Raw genomic sequence first — 25047 nt, 5'->3', positions numbered from 1 at the left:
TCCTCCTTTTTTAAACAGAGGCGTTACATTAGCTGCTTTCCAATCCGATGGTACCTCCCCAGAGTCCAGAGAACTTTGGTAGATTATAACGAATGCATCGGCTATAACTTCCGCCATCTCTTTTAATACCCTGGGATGCATTTCATCAGGACCAGGAGACCTGTCTACCTTGAGTCCCATTAGCCTGTCCAGCACTACTTCCCTAGTGATAGTGATTGTCTCAAGGTCCTCCCTTCCAACATTCTCGTGACCAGCAATTTTTGGCATGGTTTTTGTGTCTTCCACTGTGAAGACCGAAGCAAAATAATTGTTTAAGGTCTCAGCCATTTCCACATTTCCCATTATTAAATCCCCCTTCTCATCTTCTAAGGGACCAACATTTACTTTAGTCACTCTTTTCCATTTTATATATCTGTAAAAGCTTTTACTATCCGTTTTTATGTTTTGCGCAAGTTTACCTTCGTAATCTATCTTTCCTTTCTTTATTGCTTTCTTAGTCATTCTTTGCTGTCGTTTAAAATTTTCCCAATCTTCTAGTTTCCCACTAACCTTGGCCACCTTATACGCATTGGTTTTTAATTTGATACTCTCCTTTATTCCCTTGGTTATCCACGGCTGGTTATCCTTTCTCTTACCGCCCTTCTTTTTCACTGGAATATATTTTTGTTTTTCATGACCACTTCAAATATTAGTTTAAGTTGCCACAGATGAATCTGTTTTTCTGATAGTCATAAATATATAAGTACCTCCAGATTTATGAAGTCACCCAAACGTTTTCCATCAAATTATTTAATAGTACAGTAATATAATCTGAAGATATTATATATTCAGTGTGTGTATATTTTTGGTTCAAACTCTAAATGTTGAATTGGGCAGACATGACATCTGTTCCTGCAATTTGAAATTTGCATGCAATGGAATAACTTCAACTGGCCAGAATTTCCTTTCTGAGCTAACAGTCTAGGGCATCTGATAATTAGGGATTTGTTCTTGAGCCTTAGAAACTAAGCCAAATGCGCTGCTACAGTGCACAGTGGCTGTCTTCTGGCTGGAGAAACAAACCAAACTCTCAATTGCACAGTTCCAACATTTGCAACTCTTCCAGTATTGAATTTCCTTAAACCCATTGTTCATTTTATGTACAGAGCTTCAGTAAGCATTTATGCTGAATTTTAGGTGACAAATATAAATGTCAATTGAGTGGGTACATATCAGTGTACTATACCATGTGCATGTACAGTTAAGATTTGTTTTTTTTTTTACTTTGCTGCATTTCCTACCTAGGCAGATCATCATAGGCAGTCCCTCGGAATCGAGGAAGACTTGCTTCCACTCTTAGCATGAGTTCTTAAGTGGCTGTACAGTCCAATATCAGAACCACAGTCTCTGTCACAGGTCGAACAGATAGTCATTGAGGGAAAGGGTGGGCATGGAGCCTGGTTTGCCGCATGCTCCTTCCACTGCCTGCGCTTGATTTCTGCATGCTCTCGGCGACGATACTCTGAGCTCAGCGCCCTCCCGAATGCACTTCCTCCACTTAGGGCGGTCAATGGCCAAGAACTCCCAGGTGTTGGTGGGGATGTTTTACTTTATCAGGGAGGCGTTGAGGGTGTCCTTGTTACGTTTCCTCTGCCCACCTTTGGCTCGTTTGCTGTGGAGGAGTTCCGAGTAGAGCACTTGCTTTGGGAGTCTCGTGTCTGGCATGCGGACTATGTGATGTGCCCAGCGGAGCTAATCAAGTGTGCTTCAATGCTGGGGATGTTGGTATTTCTCCAGCGACTTGAGGTGTCTACTGTACATGGTTCGCGTCTCTGAGCCATACAGGAGGGCAGGTATTACTACAGTCCTGTAGACCATGAGCTTGGTGACAGTTTTGAGGGACTGATCTTCAAACATTCTTTCCTCAGGCGGCTGAAGGCTGCACTGGCGCACTGGAGGCGGTGTTGGATCTCATCATCAATGCCTGCTCTTGTTGATAGGAAACTCCTGAGATAGGGGAGCCGTGGATCTTGATGTTTGGGCAGATTATTGCATTTACAGACATAGAAACTTAGAAAATAGGTGCAGGAGTCGGCCATTCGGCCCTTCTAGCCTGCACCGCCATTCAATGAGTTCATGGCTGAACATGCAACTTCAGTACCCCATTCCTGCTTTCTTGCCATACCCCCTAGTAGTAAGGACTTCATCTAACTCCTTTTTGAATATATTTAGTGAATTGGCCTCAACAACTTTCTGTGGTAGAGAATTCCAGAGGTTCACCACTCTCTGGGTGAAGAAATTCCTCCTCATCTCGGTCCTAAATGGCTTCCCCCTTATCCTTAGACTGTGTCCCCTGGTTCTGGACTTCCCCAACATTGGAAACATTCTTCCAGCATCTAACGTGCCTAACCCCGTCAGAATTTTAAACGTTTCTATGAGGTCCCTTCATTCTTCTGAACTCCAGTGAATACAAGCCCAGTTGATCCAGTCTTTCTTGATAGGTCAGTCCCGCCATCCCGGGAATCAGTCTGGTGAACCTTCGCTGCACTCCCTCAATAGCAAGAATGTCCTTCCTCAGGTTCGACGACCAAAACTGTACACAATACTCCAGGTGTGGCCTCACCAAGGCACTGTACAACTGTAGCAACATCTCCCTGCCCCTGTACTCAAATCCCCTCGCTATGAAGGCCAATATGCCATTTGCTTTCTTAACCGCCTGCTGTACCTGCATGCCAACCTTCAATGACTGATGTACCATGACACCCAGGTCTCTTTGCACCTCCCCTTTCCCTAATCTGTCACCATTCAGATAATAGTCTCTCTGTTTTTACCACCAAAGTGGATAACCTCACATTTATCCACATTATACATCATCTGCCATGCATTTGCCCACTCACCTAACCTATCCAAGTCGCTCTGCAGCCTCATAGCATCATCCTCACAGCTCACACTGCCACCCAACTTAGTGTCATCCGCAAATTTGGAGATGCTACATTTAATCCCCTCGTCTAAATCATTAATGTACAGTGTATACAGCTGGGGCCCCAGCACAGAACCTTGCGGTACCCCACTAGTCACTGCCTGCCATTCTGAAAAGTACCCATTTACTCCTACTCTTTGCTTCCTGTCTGACAACCAGTTCTCAATCCACGTCAGCACACTACCCCCAATCCCATGTGCTTTAACTTTGCACATTAATCTCTTGTGTGGGACCTTGTCGAAAGCCTTCTGAAAGTCCAAATATACCACATCAACTGGTTCTCCCTTGTCCACTCTACTGGAAACATCCTCAAAAAATTCCAGAAGATTTGTCAAGCATGATTTCCCTTTCACAAATCCATGCTGACTTGGACCTATCATGTCACCTCTTTCCAAATGCACTGCTATGACATCCTTAATAATTGATTCCATCATTTTACCCACTACCGATGTCAGGCTGACCAGTCTATAATTCCCTGTTATCTCTCTTCCCTCCTTTTTTAAAAAGTGGGGTTACATTGGCTACCCTCCACGCCATAGGAACTGATCCAAAGTCAATGGAATGTTGGAAAATGACTGTCAATGCATCCGCTATTTCCAAGGCCACCTCCTTAAGTACTCTGGAATGCAGTCCATTAGGCCCTGGGGATTTATTGGCCTTCAATCCCATCAATTTCCCCAACACAGTTTCCCGACTATTAAGGATTTCCCTCAGTTCCTCCTTCTTACTAGACCCTCTGACCCCTTTTATATCCGGAAGGTTGTTTGTGTCCTCCTTAGTGAATACCGAACCAAAGTACTTGTTCAATTGGTCCGCCATTTCTTTGTTCCCTGTTATGACTTCCCCTGATTCTGACTGCAGGGGACCTACGTTTGTCTTTACTAACCTTTTTCTCTTTACATATATCTATAGAAACTTTTGCAATCCGTCTTAATGTTCCCTGCAAGCTTCTTCTCGTACTCCATTTTCCTTGCCCTAATCAAACCCTTTGACCTCCTCTGCTGAGTTCTAAATTTCTCCCAGTCCCCGGGTTCGCTGCTATTTCTGGCCAATTTGTATGCCACTTCCTTGGCTTTAATACTATCCCTGATTTCCCTTGATAGCCACGGTTGAGCCACCTTCCCTTTTTTATTTTTACGCCAGATAGGAATTGTTGCAGTTCATCCATGCGGTCTCTAAATGTCTGCCATTGCCCATCCACAGTCAACCCCTTAAGTATCATTCACCAATCTATCCTAGCCAATTCACGCCTCATACCTTCAAAGTTATCCTCCTTAAAGTTCTGGACCATGGTCTCTGAATTAACTGTTTCATTCTCCATCCTAATGCAGAATTCCACCATATTATGGTCACTCTTCCCCAAGGGGCCTCGCACAACGAGATTGCTAATTAATCCTCTCTCATTACACGACACCCAGTCTAAGATGGCCTCCCCCCTAGTTGGTTCCTCGACATATTGGTCTAGAAAACCATCCCTTATGCACTCCAGGAAATCCTCCTCCACCGTATTGCTTCCAGTTTGGTTAGCCCAATCTATGTGCATATTAAAGTCACCCATTATAACTGCTGCACCTTTATTGCATGCACCCCTATTTTCCTGTTTGATGCCCTCCCCAACATCACTATTACTGTTTGGAGGTCTGTACACAACTCCCACTAATGTTTTTTGCCCTTTGGTGTTCTGCAGCTCTACCCATATAGATTCCACGTCATCCAAGCTAATGTCCTTCCTAACTAATGTATTAATCTCTTCCTTAACCAGCAATGCTACCCCACCTCCTTTTCCTTTTATTCTATCCTTCCTGAATGTTGAATACCCCTGGATGTTGAGTTCCCAGCCCTGATCATCCTGGAGCCACGTCTCTGTAATCCCAATCACATCATATTTGTTAACATCTATTTGCACAGTTAATTCATCCACCTTATTTACGGATACTCCTTGCATTAAGGCACACAGCCTTCAGGCTTGTTTTTTTAACACCCTTTGTCCTTTTAGAATTTTGCTGTACAGTGGCCCTTTTTGTTCTTTGCCTTGGGTTTCTCTGCCCTCCACTTTTCCTCATCTCCTTTCTGTCTTTTGCTTTTGTCTCCTTTTTGTTTCCCTCTGTCTCCCTGCATTGGTTCCCATCCCCCTGCCATATTACTTTAACTCCTCCCCAACAGCACTAGCAAACACTCCCCCTAGGACATTGGTTCCAGTCCTGCCCAGGTGCAGACCGTCCGGTTTGTACTGGTCCCACCTCCCCCAGAACTGGTTCCAATGCCCCAGGAATTTGAATCCCTCCCTGCTGCACCACTGCTCAAGCCACATATTCATCTGCGCTATCCTGCGATTCCTGCTCTGACTAGCACGTGGCGTTGGTAGCAATCCCGAGATTACTACTTTTGAGGTCCTACTTTTTAATTTAGCTCCAAGCTCCTTAAATTCGTTTCGTAGGACCTCATCCCTTTTTTTACCTATGTCGTTGGTACCAATGTGCACCACAACAACTGGCTGTTCTCCCTCCCATTTCAGAATGTCCTGCACCTGCTCCGAGACATCCTTGACCCTTGCACCAGGGAGGCAACATACCATCCTGGAGTCTCGGTTGCAGCCGCAGAAACGCCTATCTATTCCCCTTACAATTGAATCCCCTATCACTATCGCTCTCCCACTCTTTTTCCTGCCCTCCTGTGCAACAGAGCCAGCCGCAGTGCCATGAACTTCGCTGCTGCTGCCCTCCCCTGATGAGTCATCCCCCCCCCCCCCCAACAGTACCCAAAGCAGTGTATCTGTTTTGCAGGGGGATGACCACAGGGGACCCCTGCACTACCTTCCTTGCACTGCTCTTCCTGCTGGTCGTCCATTCCCTATCTGGCTGTGGACCCTTTCCCTGCGGTACGACCAACTCGCTACACGTGCTACTCACGTCATTCTCAGCATCGTGGATGCTCCAGAGTGAATTCACCCTCGGCTCCAACTCTGCAACGCAGTCCGTCAGGAGCTGGAGGCGGATACACTTCCTGCACACGTAGTCGTCAGGAACACTGGTGTCGTCCCTGAGTTCCCACATGGCACAGGAGGCGCATAACACGTGACCGAGCTGTCCTGCCATGACTTAACCCTTAGATAAGCAACAACAATGCTAAAGTTTACTCACTGTTATAGAAGAGAAAAAAGAAAAACTACTCACCAATCACCAGCCAATCACTTATCCCCTTGGCTGTGATGTCACCTTTCTGTTTCTTTCTACTTCTTTTTGCTTTCTACTTCTTTTTGCCTTCTCCCTGTAGCTGCACCGGCTCACCTTTTATAGGCCTCATCAACGGACCTCCTCGACACTGCTCCCGACTGCCGCCGACGCTGGGCCCCGGACTCCCTGCTGTGCCTTTTATAGGCCTCACCAACGGACCTCCTCGACGCTGCTCCCGACTGCCGCCGACGCTGGGCCCCGGACTCCCTGCTGTGCCTTTTATAGGCCTCACCAACGGACCTCCTCGCCGACGCTGGGCCCCGGACTCCCTGCTGTGCCGGCTCCCTACTGCCGCCGACGCTGGGCCCCGGACTCCCTGCTGTGCTATAGGCCTCATCAACGGACCTCCTCGACGCTGCTCCCGACTGCCGCCGCCGCTGGGCCCCCGGACTCCCTGCTGTGCTTTTTATAGGCCTCACCAACGCACCTCCTCGACGCTGCTCCCGACTGCCGCCTGTCATACTGAATTTATAATGGCAAGAAAGCCTATGAACATACACAACAAATACTTTATTTTGGCTGCTTCTATGGGCATTACACGTGCAGGCTGGCAGAGACAGCAGGAGGAGCACTCCTCTTCCTGTGGGCGCTACCTTAAAGTAAACTTTAAAAATAAACAACCTTACCTACCAGCTTTTCATCGATTTCCAGGTTTGGAAATGGGCACAGGAGCGTAATTTCAATGGCCCAGGAATTGCTGGAGTGGTGCATTTTTGCGGCGAGTGCCGTGAATTGGATATTTATGTTCCCCTTCAGATTGTATTTTTGGATTGCCATAAATTGCTGGAAATACAAATTTATAATTGGGACCTTATGAACGTCCGGTCCAGCGGTATATCTCGTTAACCAAAGGAACAAAGCGAATGACAGAGAAGGAAATATGGTGAATTAGAGTCAAATTAGATATAGAAAAAGGAATAAGGAGTGGATTAAGAGTGAGATAAAAGATACAGAAAGGAAAAGTAAAGGAAAAAAAGGTTACATTTAAAAAAAAACTAGAACAATTTACTACCTGCAGGAGTGATACTCTCGTTTCATCATTCCCTTTTTGGGCATCCAAGATTGAATGGCATGTTGGGACCATAAATCATGTCATTAATAGGGTCCTTGTGACCTGAATTACCAGCCCTAAATGGTTGTAGCGAGATTAACTTGTATTAATGGCGCACATCCAGCAATTATCTGATGCACAATTGGAATGCTCGCGGTGAGATGGTAATCAATCTCTCCTGCATGTAATAATAGAAACATAGAAAATAGGTGCAGGAGCCGGCCATTCGAGCCTGCACCACCATTCAACATGATCATGGCTAACCATGCAACTTCAGTACCCCATTCCTGCTTTCTCTCCATACCCCTTGATCCCTTTAGCCGTAAGGGCCACATCTAACTCCCTTTTGAATATATCTAACAAACTGGCCTCAACAACTTTCTGTGGTAGAGAATTCCACAGGTTCGCAATTCTGAGTGAAGAAGTTTCTCCTCATCTCGGTCAATTGTTAGAGATTTTAAAAATGTCAAAGTTTCATTTTAAATATTTTTTTTTCTCTCTCTCAATCCAATTTTATTCCCTCGATTTGTCGAGGCTAATGGTGGAGTGGCACAAATCATCCAGCAATTTGTGGAGAATCCGAACTCGTGGCGTATCTTTTGTTTGCCACAAATTGCTGTTTTTTTTTAACGCACAAATATTGGAGGAAGCCATGAACTAGCCATTAATTTTCTAGCAATTTCTGGGTCGATATTTAAATAAGTCCTGCATTCATTTCAGGTGGTCACCATGACCGCCTCCGAAACGGTGCTGGATTTAGCAGTGGCCCGGACATGCGCACAAATCGGGAGCGGGCCTTCCCACTCCTAAATTTGTTGTATTCAGTTCAGTTGGTGTGAGAAGGGAATCCTTGTGGGTTTTGATTGACTATTCTATATCTGAGAGGCTGTCCTGATACCTTTTGAATTCATTTGATATTTTGATTAGTCGTGAAGGACATTCTTTTTGGGGCAAATCTTCATGAAAACATAATGGCGTGTTAATGGTGCACACCATTAGTAATGCGCAAATAGGACAAAGTTCAGGGGAAGAAGAGAGATGCTGTGAGTTGGAGGATTGAGTATAAAAGCAGGGAACGCCTGCTACAACTGTACAGGGTATTGGTGAGGCCACACTTAGTGTACTGTGTACAGTTTTGCTCTCCGTATTTAAGGAAGGATATACTTGCATTGGAGGCTGTTCAGAGAAGGTTCACTAGGTTGATTCCTAAGTTGAAGGGATTGCTATATGAAGAAAGGTTGAGCAGGTTGGGCCTATACTCAGCGGAGTTTAGAAGAATGAGAGATGATCTTATTGAAACATTATATTATATGAGGGGCTCGACAAGGTAGATGCAGAGAGGATGTTTCCATTCATGGGGGAATCTAGAACTAAGGTGCATAGTTTCAGAATAAAACTATTAGGGTTAGGGTTAGGGTCTCATTTAAAACTGAGATGAGGAGGAATTTCTTCTGAGGGTTGTAAATCTGTGGAATTCTCTGCTCTAGAGAGCTGTGGAGGCTGGGTCATTGAATATATTTAAGGCGGAGATGGACAGATTTTTGAGTGATAAGGGAGCAAAGGGTTATGGGGAGCGGGCAGGGAAGTGGAACCGAGCCCATGATCAGATCAGGCATGATTTTATTGAATGGCGGAGCAGGCTTGAGGGGCCAAATGGCCTACTCCTCCTATTTCTTATGCTCTTCTGAGTTGCGAATCTCTAGAACTTGCTGGTAGATTTTTGCTATTTACCTCATCTCAACAGTATCGCATCTTCAACTTCCCCGTTTTTTTTTTAAGAACTTGCTGGATTTTCACAATTGCCCATTAAACTCATTGCAGAAAGTTAGGACTCAGAATTAGTACCCTTTTAACAATGTGATAATGCAATGCCAAGCAGTCTCTCTGACCCAGAAAGTGAACAATTTAAACACTTCAATCTCACCTGCATGTAGTTGTTGGAGATTTTAAAAATGTCAAAGTTTAATTTTAAAATGATTTATCTTTTTCTCGCAATCCAATTTTATTCCCTCTTTCTTTCTGTACCGCATTTTACTCTAATTCATACCCATTCATTCTCTTTTCTCGGTTGTTCCTTTGTTTCTTTCTCAATCCTTCAAATCCATTGGTTAAGGAGATAGACTGTTGGTCTGAGGCGCCACTCCAAAAAGATTTGTCCCTATATCTTCCTTTTGTATCAGTTTGGACATCAAAAGGATAGTCCCGTTGTTGATGTTTCTTCAGTTTTCTACTTCTGTACCACGATGCAGGCAATCTCTGACACCGAAGTTAATTTCTCACGTAAAGGTTTTCATCACAGATTCATAATTAACAGTCTAAAGTCTTAGCATGTTTATGCTGAATCATTCTTTTTCAATTTTGCTTAAACATGAATTCGTAATCTTAGTGGAAGACAGTCTGGCAAATTCTTTTCTGTCAATTCTGAATTATTTGGATCACATTGGATGTAGGCTGTATTATTTCTGGAACATACCCAAGCGGTAGAAGGCTTTGTGGATCACCTTATCGAATTTGCCTGCCAGATGTTTAGTGGATAAGGTCACATTTTGGTTTTTCCGAAGTGTGGATTTGCCTATGGAAGCCACAGTTTATGGAGAGCATGAATGAAGACTATTTGCAAGTACTCTTCATCGTAAGTGGTTCTGGCTTTCTTTATACTCTCACTCTCTCTCTCTTTCTCTCTGGCTCCTCAGCAGTATTTCCAGTAGGTTATTTCATCTCGCAGCTGGGCGTTAGTCACTGTGGTGGTTCTCAGTGGTGGTATTTCCTCTGATTATTCAATTCCCTTTGGATTTGGATAACAGAGTGAGATTAGCAGTTCGGAACAATGAGAAAACTTATGCCAACAGTTTTCCATCAGTGTGCACCCATAATTATCTGTCATCTGATAAATGTTAAACTGAGGATTTATGAATGGGGTGGGGTTGGGGGGCTCTGCTTTTTGGTTATGGTCCATCATGTTGCCTTACTGGAATTATTATAGTTCTTAATTTCTGAATACCATTATTTTGTCTGTAATTTCAGAGTTATACACTGCTTTTGCAAATACCAAATAAACACAACAGGAGACAGTAATTTGTGAAAAGATCTCCCTAATTGATTGTGTTTTATAACAGTGAAAATCACAGTTGCTCTCATTTTTCTTTTGTAAATATACTGAAGATTACCTAAACTATTAGCAACTTGACTTTCGGGTGAGATAGTCTTCCTTTGGTATAATTTAAACTGCTGAATAGTCGGAGTAAATTTCAAGTCTGTTAATGGCGGAGTCACTCTGTTGTCATATAATGCATCACCGTATGTCTGTCTTAATCTTCAATAGTTCAGCAACATAAGTTTAAAAAAAATAATATCTTGGAATTTTAAAGCACATTCATCCCATCACGCCTGTGCCAGCTATTTGAAAGAGCTATTCAATTATTCCCACTTTCCCCATGGTCCTGCAAAGTTTTCTTTTTCAAGTACCTGTGTATATATACAATTCCCTTTTGAAAGTTACTATTGAATCTGCTTTCACCACCCTTTCAAGCAGTACATTCCAGGTCGTAAGAACGTAGTTTAAAAAAAAATCTCATGTTCCCTCTGGGTCTTCTGTCAATGATAAATCTGTGTCCTCTGGTTATCGACCCATCCACCAGTGGAAACAGTTTCTCCTTATTTACTATCCGTTAACCTCCTTAATAAGTAGGCTTTATTCGATTGTTTGGTCAAATGCAGAAATATTTATTGAGGTCTTGCAACTTTAGTTATTTTATCGAACTTGTATATCAGTGGCCTAAATGAGCTAGTTCTTTAACAATAGCTAATTTATGAAGCAGCTGAATTTAACATTAGACAACTGTGTCATTGCTGATTTTCAGAGTAACGGTGGCTCTGGAGGGATAAGATTCTGCTCGCAGAATACTGTTCAGACTCATGGCTTAAATTCAACTGTCGTTGAAATGATTGCGCAGGTTATATGATTTAGCTTTTTGAGGAACTTAGATTTTGGAAATTACTTTCTATGTTTTAATCCTGCTACTCTGCATGGCAACTGGCAGCTTCACTAGAACTGAGCTTGGATGTCTTAAGAAATATTATAGTATGGTGGCCATGGTTTTTCCAGAGAATTGGGTAAACTGGATTTAAAGTTTTCCAAACCGAATTCATTAAAAGTAATGCATATTGAATAAAATGTTGTTCGGTCATCTCTACTTTAATTGCTTTAAATTCAGGAAATCAAAAGGCCTTCGATAAGGTATTCCATCATTCATCATCATAGGCAGCCTCCTATCAACAAGAGCAGGCATCGACGATGAGATCCAACACCGCCTCCAGTGCGCCAGTGCAGCCTTCGGCCGCCTGAGGAAGAGAGTATTTGAAGACCTGTCCCTCAAAACTGTCACCAAGCTCATGGTCTACGGGGCTGTAGTAATACCAGTCCTCCTGTATGGCTGAGAGATGTGGACCATGTACAGTAGACACCAAGTCGCTGGAGAAATACCACCAGCGATGTCTCTGCGAGATCCTGCAAATCCCCTGGGAGGACAGACGCACAAACGTTAGCATCCTCGTCCAGACCAACATCCCCAGCATTGAAGCACTGACCACACTTGATCAGCCCCGCTGGGCAGGCCACATAGTGCGCATGCTAGACACGAGACTCCCAAAGCAAGCGCTCTACTCGGAACTCGTCCACAGCAAATGAGCCCAAGGCGGGCAGAGGAAATGTTACAAGGACGCCCTCAAAGCCCCCCTGATAAAGTGCGACATCCCCACTGACACCTGGGAGTCCCTGGCCATAGACCGCCCTAAGTGGAGGAAGTGCATTCGGGAGGGCGCTGAGCTCCTCGAGTATAGTCGCCGAGAGCGTGCAGAAATCAAGCGCAGGCAGTAGAAGGAGCATACGGCAAACCAGGCTCCCTGCCCACCCTTTCCCTCGGGTGACAGGGACTGTGGTTCTCGTATTGGACTGTACAGCCACCTAAGAACTTAGCTAAGAATGGAAGCAAGGCTTCCTCGATGCCGAGGGACTGCCTATTATGATGGCCATCATTCATCATCATAGACAGTCCCTCGGAATCAAGGAAGACTTGCTTCCACTCCTGAAGTGAGTTCTTCGGTGGCTGAACAGTCCAATACTAGAGCCACAGATTCTGACACAGGTGGGACAGATAGTCGTTGAGGGGAGGGGTGGGTGGGACTGGTTCGCCGCACGCTCTTTCCGCTGTCTGCGCTTGATTTCGTCATGCTCTTGGCATTGAGACACGAGGTGCTCAGTGCCCCCTCGGATGCACTTCCTCAACTTTGGGCGGTCTTGGGCCAGGGTCTCCCAGGTGTCAATGGGGATGTTGCACTTTAACAGTGAGGCTTTGAGGGTGTCTTGTAGCGTTTCCACTGCCCACCTTTGGCTTGTTTGCCATGAAGGAGCTCCGAGCAGAGCACTTGCCAGACACAAGATTCCCAAAGCATGTGGACTGTGTGTCGAGTGTGGTCAGTGCTTCAATGCTGGGGATGTTAGCCTGACTGAGGACGCTGATGTTGGTGCGCCTGTCCTCCCAGGGGATTTGTAGGATCTTGCGGAGACATCTTTGGTGATATTTCTCCAGCAACTTGAGGTGTCTACTGTACATGGTCCATGTCTCTGAGCCATACAGGAGGGCAGGTATTACTATAGCCTTGTAGACCATGAGCTTGGTGGTAGTTTGGCGGGTCTGGTCTTCAAACACTCTTTTCCTCAGGCGACCGAAGGCTGCACTGGAGGCGGTGTTGGATCTCGTTGTCGATGCCTGCTCTTGTTGATGGGAGGCTTCTGAGATGTGGAAAGTGGTCCACGGCCGCGCCGTGGATCTTGATGACTGGGGGGCAGTGCTGTGTGGTACAGTATGCGGACGATGCCTGCGTTTGTGCACATACAGAGGCCACACTCCAGGACATAGTCGACGTATTTACTGAGGCGTACAAAAGCATGGGCCTTACACTAGACATCCATAAGACAAAGGTATTCCATAATAGACTAATGAACAATGTTTGAGAATGCGGAGCCAGGGGACAAGGAGTGGAATGGATAGCTAGCTGGCTTCAAGACAGAAAGCAGAGAGTAGGGGTAAAGGGTAGCTATTCAGAGTGGGAGAAGGTAGGAAGTGGTATTCCACAAGAATTAGTGTTGGGACCACTTCAATTTATATTAATGATTTAGATTTTGGAATTAGAAATACAATTTCTAAATTTGCGGATGACAAATTGGAGGGGATAGTCAATACTGAGGAGGACTGCAACAAATTACAGGAGGACATTAATAAACTTACAAAATGGGCATATAATTGGCAAATGAAGTTCAACACAGATAGATGTAAGGTACTACATTTTGGTAGCAAGAATAGGGAGGCCGCTTATTACTTGGAGTACAAATACACATCACTAAAGGTTGTAAGGTCATAAAAAAGCAAACCAAGCACTAGGGTTTATTTCTAGATGTATAGCATTGAAAAGTAGGGAAATTATGCCTAAACCTGTGTTGAACCTTGGTTAGACCACACTTGAAGTACTGTGTACAGTTCTGGTCGCCATATTATAAAATGGATATAGAGGCATTGTAGAGGGTGCAGAGAAGATTTTCAAGGATGATACCAGCAATGTAAGGGTATACATATCAGGAAAGGATGAGTTGGCTGGGTCTCTGCTCGAAAAAAAGGTTGAGGGGTGACCTAATAGAGGTCTTTAAAATTATGAAAGGTTTTGATAGAGTGGATACACAGAGAATGTTTCCACTTGTGGGGAAGAGCAAAACTAGAGGCATCAATATAAGATAGTCACCAAGAAATCCAATAGGGAATTCAGGAGAAACTTATCCAAAGAGTGGTGAGAATGTGGAACTCGCTTCCACAGGGAGTGGTTGAAGCGAATGCTATCAATGCATTTACGAGGAGGCAAGATAAGCATATGAGGGGAAGGAAATAGAGGGTTATGCTGATAGTTAGATGAGGAAATACAGGATGAGGTTTGAGTGGAGCATAAATGCCAACATAGACTGGTTGGGCCGAATAGCCTGTTTCTGTGTCGAATATCCGATGTAATCCTAAAATATCAATGAACGACACATCAGATGCAGTCGAAGGGCCGATCAAGGTGGTGTTGAAGTAGAGCTGGGTGTCATCAATATACATGTGGAATATGTGTTTTAGGATGATGTCGATGAGGGGCAGCATCTAGATTAGAAATAGGAGGGGCCAAGGAATAGATCCTTGGGGGACTCCAGAGGTAACGGTGTGGGAGCGGGAAGAGAAGCCATTGCAGGGGATTCTCTGGCTACGAATGGGTAGATAAGAATGGAACCAGGCGAATGCAGTCCCACCCAGCTGGAAAACGAAGAGGAGGATGGTATGGACAGGTAATGAAAGCAGGTCTTCTGGAATCTACTTTGTTTCATAAATTTGAGGTTTTTTCCAGAATTAATATTCTTCACAATCGATACTGCCACCCACATTCTTTCTTTCCTTAACATCTTGTATCCAAAAATATTTAGTACCCAATCCTTCCTTTTTTTAAGCCAGGTCTCTGTCATCACCAGAACATTGTATTCCCTGGTACAATTTTAATGGGGTGGGGGTGGTGTGGTGGGCAGGAACAGAGACACCTGGGGATCTATGTACACAAGTTGAGAAGGCTGCTAAAAAAAGGCGTACGGGATGCTTGGCTTTATAATCGGAGTCATGGAGTACAAACGTAAGGAAGTTATGCTCAACCTCACTAGCAGACATTCAGCAACAGAGTCTTGATTTGAGAGGGGAAAAACACAATAATAGGCATTTATACAATACTTTCAACATAACAGAATCTCTGGAAGTGCTTCACAGGGGGAAATGGTTGACACTGAGCATGATATGAGATCCAAGGGCCGGAGTGCACGGTAAAAGAGAGAGGCTTAAAGCATCGAGAGAGAGCAATGGAGATTCCAGAAAACACTGTCATGTGGCTGAAAGAACAGCCTGGAAAAGTAGAGAAAAAGGAGCGGGCAACAAGTAGTAAAGTGGAGTTAGAAGTTGCTGATAGTGAAAGCATCATCAGCAGGCCGGGCCCATTCGAGGGAGCAGCGTGCGGCGGCCCAGCCCAGAAATCGGTGCGGTTCCAGCCTGCAAGGCCATCAGCAGACCAGGGTCATTAGAGGGAGCAGCGAGCGGCGGCGTGCCACTATGCTGATGACATCCAGCTCTGCCTCTCTACCACTTCTCTCAACCTCTCCACGGTCTCTAAATTGTCAGACTGCTTGTCCGACATCCAGTTGTGAATGAGCAGAAATGTTCTCCAATTGAATATTGGGAAGACCACAGCAATTGTTTTCGGTCCCCGCCACAAACTCCATTCCCTAGCTACTGACTCCTTTTCTCTCCCCAACTTCTGTCTGAGGTTGAACCAGACTGTTTGCAACCTTGGTGTCATATTTGACCCTGAAATGAGCTTGCGACCACATATCCGCAGCATAACTAAAACTGCCTATTTCCACATCCGTAACATCGCCTGTCTCCGCACTTGCCTCAGCTCATCTGCTGCTGAAACCCTCATCCATGTCTTTGTTACCTCTAGACTTGACTATTCCAACGCACTCCTGGCTGGCCTCCCACATTCTACCCTACGTAAACTAGAGGTGATCCAAAACTCGGCTGCCTGTGTCCTAACTCTCACCGAGTCCCACTCATCCTTCACCCTTGTGCTCACTGACCTACATTGGCTTCCGGTTAAGCAATGCCTCGATTTCAAAATTCTCATCCTTATTTTCAAATCACTCCATGGCCTCGCCCCTCCCTATCTCTGTAATCTCCTCCAGCCCCACAACTCCGCCAAGATGTCTGCACTCTCCTAATTCTGCCCTCCTGAGCATCCCTGATTACAATCACCCAACCATTGGTGGCTGTATCTTCTGTTGCCTAGGCCACAAGCTCTGGAACTCCCTGCCTAAACTTCTCCGCCTTTCTACCCCTCTTCCTTCAAGATGCTCCTTAAAACATACTTCTTTGACCAGTGCTAATTTCTACTTATGCATTTTTTTGCATAATACTCCTGTGAAACGCCTTGGGACGTTTCAGTACATTAAAGGCACTATATAAATACAAGTTGCTGAAAGCAAAGTAAGTTAGCATTGGAAAATAAAGGAAGGGCAAAGAAACAACAGCTACTGTAATCACAGGCAAGTTAATGGACTGAATGGTCTGCTAATTGTTCAATAGTAAAGCAGATAATATCAGGTAAGGCAATGGAAAGACATTAAAAGAACAGGCAAATAACTTAGATGGTAAAAAGCATGGGAAAGACCTACACAAGAAAAAAGGGAAAACAACTTTTTAACCTTGCTGTTCCATTTCTGTTTGTTCTGTATGTAACTTTCCTCCTGTAAGACACCTCACTGTTTTCTGTGTCAGTCTTGACTCAATGGTAGCATTCTCTATCTGGGTTCAAGCTCCATGCTAGGGCTTGAACACATAGATTGTCACTTCAGTGCAATACTGAGGAAGTATTACATTGTTGCAGGCGGCATCTCCAGTGAATGAGACATTGAACGAAGGCCCGGTCTACTTACCAGGGTCGGATAGAGGAAAGATTCCATGGCTCATTGTGAAAAAGAGTAGTTCGTTCTTTGTGCATTCTTGATGGTGTATGTTAATGATTAAAATCTCTGCCTAAATTTACAGAGCTCCAAAAACTCTGTCCACCAGCTGTTGTTTGTTTCTTTATGCTTGGATAAAAGTAGTTAAAATGAGTCAACATTTGATTATTGCTTGGATATTTGCTTCTCTGATTATATCATTGTTGTCTTGCCAGTTTTCTGCTTTCAATCGGAGAATGTATTGCCTGTCCATAGGCTATCTTTCAGCATTATAATCTGTCTTCTAATTGTGTAATTTTTCCATTTTACTCAATTAATTCTTGCGACAATTTAGTTCCTATTTGAAGGGGTGGTGGCAGATTTTGTCCTTTGCTCGCTTCTGTCCCATGCTGTTTTAAATGCTGTTTTTTTTGTGTTTGTACTAATTTGGGGTTTGTATCTTCACTTCTAAATGATGGTGCAATATTGTAGTTCCATATCCTGTAACAGGAAGCAACTGATGCCACTAAATGAATATGTCCATTATTTGCAAATCGAGTTGCACTGGAGTGATTTTAGGTGGCAAATTACAAATCTTGGGTCACCTTTTTGATTTTTGATTTAATTGATTGACGTATGTTCAGTCTAAAGTTTTAACATTACACATGTCTCTTTCTACAGCTGTATTGCACAAATAGCTGATCTACCAACAGCAGCTTCTACTGTGTACATTTACCTAGAACATATGCAGTGGCTGATCTAATTTCAAAGATTCCCTGAGTGCTTTTATTAAAGTACTTATAGTAATTGAGTGTATACATTCTCCATAATGGTGAAAGTGTTCGATAAGTTTCAGAAAAATGCAACCATTGAACTTATTTAAGTTTTTTAATTTGAAGAATAATGCTGCGTTCTGAATACAGATTAATAGGCATAGTTTGGCTCGTTCGTCACCATAAACCAAGTCGAAGAGTGAAATTGCCCACTGACTTGACCCTACAGAGTTAGTTAAAAATCAAAGATGCTTAAATACCAGCAATCCAGAAGCTTCCTCTCGGTTGATCATGTTTACCTGTCTCCATCACACTTCCCCAATACAGGACACCTGCCAATGTGAACTCTGCTTTGATTCTTCGCCATGCCTGTTTCTGCACACCAAAACGTTAGGCAGCTACCATATCTGCCATTGTAATGTTCTGACCTGCTTTCATATTAGGATATGGTTTTGCAGAGGCTTTAAGTGGGACTTTTTTGTCATTTTGAAAAGTGTAAAAAATCTTTCCATACACAAGTCAGCATCTCTTCCATCTTCTTTCTCCCAACTCCTGACCACCCCCCCCCACCCCACCCCCCCAAAACACATTAGTTCTTGCTTTACAATCAATGATACGCAGATAAACGGGAAAATCTGTTAGGCCATTAGTTAAATTACTAGATTCTTTGGTTCGTATATTGTGAATGTTGCTGAATTTGCGGGCTAAAAAAATAACTCCAATTGATGCATTGAATTGGAATAGTAACTTTTTTTCTCCTCTTTTCTCCTACAGTCACTCTTACTGTTAGGTGGAGTTGCTCTGGTCTGCCTTGCCCTCAACCTCCTCTTCCTTCTCTTCTATTCTTTTTGGCTGTGCTGTCGGCGGAAGAGTGAAGATCAGCCAAACGCAGACTGCTGCTGTACAGCATGGTGTGTCATTATAGCAACACTTGTGTGCAGGTGAGGACAATTCATTCAGTATGAGATTGGTGTTTCTCTTCCAGAAGGAATTTACTTGGGTTTAAAAGTTTTTTGTCCATGATGAAACTTATTTGACCTAGTGACACTGTGAACTCTTACGTGAGCATTGTGTTGGGTTCCTGTGCTTTGCCATGTTATGATACAACTGCAGTTCATATCTGTTTTTCTCCACAGCAAGTTCCTATCGCAGCCATGTTAAGGGGAGCACCAAACAAATCCTAAAAGCTTCTACAAGTATGAGGAAAGTCACTCTACCACTGTTGGCCATCTCTTCATATATAGTCAACAAATAGCATTTGCAGAGGCTGCAAAACAGATCACCTTCCCTGCCTCTTGTTTTGGGATTGGTGCAGTGTGGCAAAATTAAAATGTGTCAAAAAAGAGATTTCACGGTGCCTGCCAAATGCAAGCTGTTTACTGCTGATACTTAGTGATCTTTGTAACATTAGCTTTTTTGTCGTTCTCACTTTGTCTACATGGGAAATGAAAGTTTGAATTGGGATGCTCCTAGTTCCCAATTCTGTTTTGTATGTACCAGACTGATTTGGGTTATTTGTGCTTTGCAGAAGTAAGCCTGCAGTAAGCCAAACCTCAAGCTATACTGACGAGGGGCATGGATTAATCCATTGTCGACATAGAACCATATAGGACCCAACAAAAGATAGGGGTGTGGGAAGAGAAAATGAAAGTTGCAAATTGAGGCAATGAAGTACGCATTTTGATTTTGCTGTAAATATAAAAAGCAGAAATCTTCCTCAATTGCATCAGTCATATATTAAGTGTATAATGTGCACTTCCTGTCACACACTTTTCCCCCTTCAAGCTTTGTTGGTAACGACTCTTTTTTAAAAGCAGCATACCCTTCAACTCACCATGAGCAATGCCATGGAAGATGTGTTAGTAATTTAGAAATGTTGTCTAGGTCCTTTTTAAAGAAGGAACGTTGCACTTGGACTTTGTTGTGGTATAATTAGTGACATTGAATTTTAGATGCTGAGTTTCCATAAATAATTGTCTGTCCATCCAGATGAGAAACAGGTGGGTGTAACCGACCCTCATGAAGTTCTGTGGGACATTTTTGGAAAAGAAACTTGAGGTGGCTGGAGAATTAAAAATCCGAGATGAATGAGCTTATATGGTACAATTCTGGAATGATACAGTAATCTTGACATTGAGAAATTGACATTCAAAATGGAACTGTTCTGAGCATCAAGTTTCTTCTCACAAACACGGATACTCGTACTGTTAGAGTTGCAATTCAAATTAACTCCAGATACTTTTTCTTGTGTCCAAGGCAAAAGTTAATTTCCATCGGCAAGCCCTCATTCCCTGCAAATCCAAACTTGACGTTATGTGCAAAGTAATCTAGGAATACATGCCCAGGGGGATAACAGGAATTCCACTATGATTCATGTAATTTTTCCAGACTGATGATGACAATTACACCAGACACTTTTCATAACAGCTTAAACTAATTAAACAGGTTTATTCATGTAGTTACAGAAGTGGTATAAAGGCAGGAACATCGGCGGGGCCCAGGTACAGCAGAGGAGCGGGAAGGTTGGGGCGGATGAGCGACAAGAGATCATGGTGGAGGTGTGACGAATGATTGAGGCGGAGAAGCGGCGAGAGATCGAGGTAGAAATGCAGCGGATGATCGGGGCAGAGGAGCGGTGAGGAATTGTGGCTGAGATTCGGCGAGGGATCGTGGCGGAGGTGCAGCAAATGTGGTATGGGGCCCAGAAGAGCCATGGACCCAGGGGCAGCACAGGTCAGCCCACAGTGTGATATGTGTGCGCACTAGATCCGTGCAGCAGAGCAGGTATCCAGTCATCCTGGTTAACCCTTGCCACTGGATAAAGGCTTGGCTTTGTCAAGCCTGTGTGTTGGCTGATGTGTAACAGCCTTCCCATGTTAAACAAAATCCATACACAGGCATCTTCCACCCCTCGAGTTCAGGACTGGAATATCGGGTCCTTCATTGAAACATCTGCAAACTCAATCTTTTTGGTGTGGAAGCAAGTCATCCTCGTTCGAGGGACCGTGTGGGACCTGATTAACGATTGTGGGACCTGATTAACGATTGTGGGACCTGATTAACGATTGTGGGACCTGATTAACGATTGTGAGACCTGATTGACGATTGTGGGACCTGATTGACGGACGATTGTGGGACCTGATTGACGGACGATTGTGGGACCTGATTGACGGACGATTGTGGGACCTGATTGACGGACGATTGTGGGACCTGATTGACGGATGATTGTGGGACCTGATTGACGGACGATTGTGGGACCTGATTGACGGACGATTGTGGGACCTGATTGACGGACGATTGTGGGACCTGATTGACGGACGATTGTGGGACCTGATTGACGGACGATTGTGGGACCTGATTGACGGACGATTGTGGGACCTGATTGACGGACGATTGTGGGACCTGATTGACGGACGATTGTGGGACCTGATTGACGGACGATTGTGGGACCTGATTGACGGACGATTGTGGGACCTGATTGACGGACGATTGTGGGACCTGATTGACGGACGATTGTGGGACCTGATTGACGGACGATTGTGGGACCTGATTGACGGACGATTGTGGGACCTGATTGACGGACGATTGTGGGACCTGATTGACGGACGATTGTGGGACCTGATTGACGGACGATTGTGGGACCTGATTGACGGACGATTGTGGGACCTGATTGACGGACGATTGTGGGACCTGATTGACGGACGATTGTGGGACCTGATTGACGGACGATTGTGGGACCTGATTGACGGACGATTGTGGGACCTGATTGACGGACGATTGTGGGACCTGATTGACGGACGATTGTGGGACCTGATTGACGGACGATTGTGGGACCTGATTGATTGACGATTGTGGGACCTGATTGATTGACGATTGTGGGACCTGATTGATTGACGATTGTGGGACCTGATTGATTGACGATTGTGGGACCTGATTAATTTATAATTATAGAGTAGCTGTGTACGTGCTCACTAACAATGGAAAAGGTTACAGCGTGGTTGGGGCCAAAGCACAGTCACCGGGTTAAGCGCTGTTCTGACCAGATAACAGGAACATGCTGTGAAACAGTGGACAGCAGGAGGAAGGGACATGATGTGGTAATCACATCATGACCAAGACAATTGCTATCTGCAATGAGCAGCTGGGCCATAACCAGCGGCCAGTCCGGAGTCGATAAACTGGGATCAATCAGGGAATGGGAAAACCCCACGTTTGCGACTATAACTGAAGCTGTAACACGTGGTAGAGTGCGCTTTATTTTTAGTAACTGCAAGATGTAACTGAGCCAATAAAGTTTGCCTGGATACTACCACCGAACTCGAGTCTCGTCAACTGCTAAGAATATAAGAGACCCTACAGACCGCCTATGACGATGATGAGCAATCTGGAATGAGTTCACTAAGGGTTAAAAAGACTAGATTCTTTTGAAAACTTCCTTGCCGAATTTGGGATAAAGCACACATCAATCAGAGAGATAGCAATCTGACCCCTTAGTGGATTAACAAAGGTCACACGATTTATGTAGGCGCATCTTCATGGAACTGTGTTCTGATGACCTCATAACCAGGCCAAAATCAGAGTAAGTAATGATGACAGACCTGTGACTTTTATGTACAGGATTCCCCCATGATCTACAGCAGTCCATCCTGATGAGACTTTCAAGACAATTGCATTGTTGCCCGACAATCGAACATAAACTGGAATTGTTCCAGGAGGACATTGATACCATAACATTCTAACTGCAAAGCTGTAATGATGCTTTGTACTTTCTCAGGGCTACTGTAAACCAATTTGTTGGCTTTTTAAAGAATGTGCCACTCTGATCTTGAAATTGGCATTTAAAAGTATATCTTAAAATAATAAAAACAGTAAAAAAAAAACATGGAAGAATTACTTTTATAATGTTGCTTATATTGTTGCGCTGCGCAATGATCTGGGCATGGCACATTAAGCCTTCTACTTTTAGGAGTCATTATAGAATCGGTCTGTAATTGTATTTACTGCTGTAGCACAGCAGTAATCTGCAGTACCCAATAGCCACATCAATAATTTATACACTGAAATGCTGCGTCTTAACATGTTTTATTCATCCAACTCTTGTCTCTTGTTTATCCCAAAGTCCTTTTGCCCTAATATAGGCTGCCATGCCTTCTGCCATCTAGGCCCTAAGTTCTGGAATTTCCTCCCTACATCTCTCCACCTCCCTCTCCTCCTTTAAACACTCCCTGAAACCCATGACTTTTAGTTACACCTCCTAATATTTCCTCCTTTTGGATTGCTGTTTATTTTTGTTCAATTATCTTTGTGAAGCACCTTGGGACATTTTTCTACATTAAATGTGCTATATAAATCTAAGTTGTTGGATGCTTAATTTCTAGGGTGTACTATAAATGTTTTTGGAAGAAAAAAAGCAAGACTTGGATTTATACAGCGCCTTTCACGACCATTGCACATCTCAAAGTGCTTTACAGTCAATGAAGTACTTTTGGAGTGTAGTCACTGTTGTAATGTGGGAAGGGGGATGAAAGAAAGGCAACTTGCAAACTATTGAAGTGTGGTATGAATGTGCTTTATTTTTCTTTGCCCTCCCTACTACTTGCTCTTTATCAACCTTATAAATTCCACTGTAGCCTCCCCAATATTGCCTAAACACTAAATTCAGGAAAATCTGCAGTACGATTTAATAGTCAATGTTTGGAATGGTAAGACTAGATTTTCTGATGCATATGTTATCACCATTTACCTGATCTAAAATAAAAGGGTTTAAAGCTGGTGTTAAAATAACACCAGTTGGAAAATTGAGGCCATAATGTTGCTTGCATTTAACCTGCATTTATTTTCTGTTAAGTAACCTTTGAGTGTGTTTGGTGCAGTACAGTTGGAACAGCTGTATTTTGGAATGCTAGGTCATGAATTTGTAACTCTGGTTGTTGGCATGCTTCCAGATGGATGGAGCCAGGCACCCCCTACAAGGAAGGAGGGAAGGACACCTGAGGAAGTGTCGCTGGACTGCTTTGACACCACTTAGTGGCTACTTAAAGGCTTCTATATTCTTAGGTGCTTGGAACTTGGTCACCCTCATTATCTTAGTCAATGTATAGCTTGTGGTTGGGGAGAAAGAAAACAATTTGAATTTTCGAAGATTTTTGCTTTCTTCCCCCTTCCTTCTCCACTCTGATATTGTATAATGTCATTGAGAGAACAAAGGCTGTGGTGGTTGAATCCCTGTTGGGAGGTTTATGATAATGAACTGTCGCAGATGCAAAGATTCCATTTTATGGTCTGTTCCAGTAGTTTATTGATAGTTGTTTTTGCTCTACTGGTAAATTCACCTTGTTTAAAGTGTAGGGTAGTATAGCCAACAGGTAGCTTTTTCAGAGAACCAGCGCAGGCACGATGGGATGAATGGCCTCCTGTGCTGTATGACAGGAGTGAAAAAGAAGTCACCAATACAACTGCCCGGGGCCCGCGCACCTCTCCCTGTACCAGTAGCGAGTCCACTGCATCCCTTCAGATCTTTGGGTGAATGTATTACATTTCTTGAAAATGGCTTGTGCCAGCAAGCTGTCTGTGCACAGAATTTGAGTCCTGATTTCTATGTGGGTGGGAAAGCTGCAGCAGTGCCAGTATGGAGAGGAGTGAGCAGCAAATAGGCTGCCATTAGCCATGTGTTTTCAACACCATTGACTTCATTTTCAATGCTGGTAAAGCGAGATGAGAAGTCATATTTGATACCTCCGCAAATGAAGCTGTTTCCTTGTAATTGTTAATTTGCCAAATTTACGGAACCGAGGAATAAAATCAATTTCTACTATTTAAATTGAGTATGAAACTCAAAAAAAAAAGCTTTGAATGAACACTGCTAATTTCAGTTCAGAATTAGTTTAATATAGATTTTGTACTTACTTTGTACCCTACTGCATCTAAATTCTCCTCAAATCACTTTTACAAGAACTACCAGTCTGCCTTTTTGACTATTATTTAGTTTTCTTAAATATTTTATCTGTGATATTTATGACTAACTGGTGAGGGTTTCTTTGAAAAGAAATAATGTATTTCTGGCCTCACTGGCAACTTTATTGTGGATTAACATTTATTTGGTTTCCAGCATCCATATAATATTTCTTTGACTCCTGTTTTTTGGGGCTGGGCGGTAGTAGTAGTGTGCTCATTATGTTGTTGTTTCACCTTCATTTGAACTAGGTTTTCTTTATCCTTATTTTTATGTTGAGGTATTGCATCATACAATACCAGTGCTGCGGTTTAAGAAAAGGAGTGTTCTGCTAATCCTTCTACTGATCTTCGCAAATGTATGAACTGCTGTGCTTAAAAAGGATAGTGCATGAATCACCTGCATTTTGTCTGATGCGATGACCAGAGTGCTAGTGTGAATATTCTGGTCCCTTCAAGTATGGTCGTCATGGTTCAAAACAAATTAAATGGAAACGGCCACCTATGGTTTGGAACTGACT

General features: G+C 43.7%; 1 protein-coding gene across 2 annotated transcripts in view; it reads left to right on the top strand.

The window, feature by feature from the left end:
- Positions 1 to 25047, top strand: part of LOC139281183 (protein tweety homolog 3-like) — a 186095-nt gene that overhangs the window by 63620 nt on the left and 97428 nt on the right. For both annotated transcript variants that reach the window (XM_070901217.1, XM_070901216.1), the window contains exon 2: positions 18350 to 18516. In XM_070901217.1, coding sequence (XP_070757318.1) covers positions 18350 to 18516 — 167 coding nt within the window. The remainder of the gene's footprint in view (positions 1 to 18349; positions 18517 to 25047) is intronic.

Source organism: Pristiophorus japonicus, chromosome 15, assembly GCF_044704955.1.
Source record: "Pristiophorus japonicus isolate sPriJap1 chromosome 15, sPriJap1.hap1, whole genome shotgun sequence".
Classification (NCBI taxonomy): domain Eukaryota; kingdom Metazoa; phylum Chordata; class Chondrichthyes; family Pristiophoridae; genus Pristiophorus; species Pristiophorus japonicus.
This window is presented reverse-complemented; position numbering and strand designations above follow the sequence as displayed.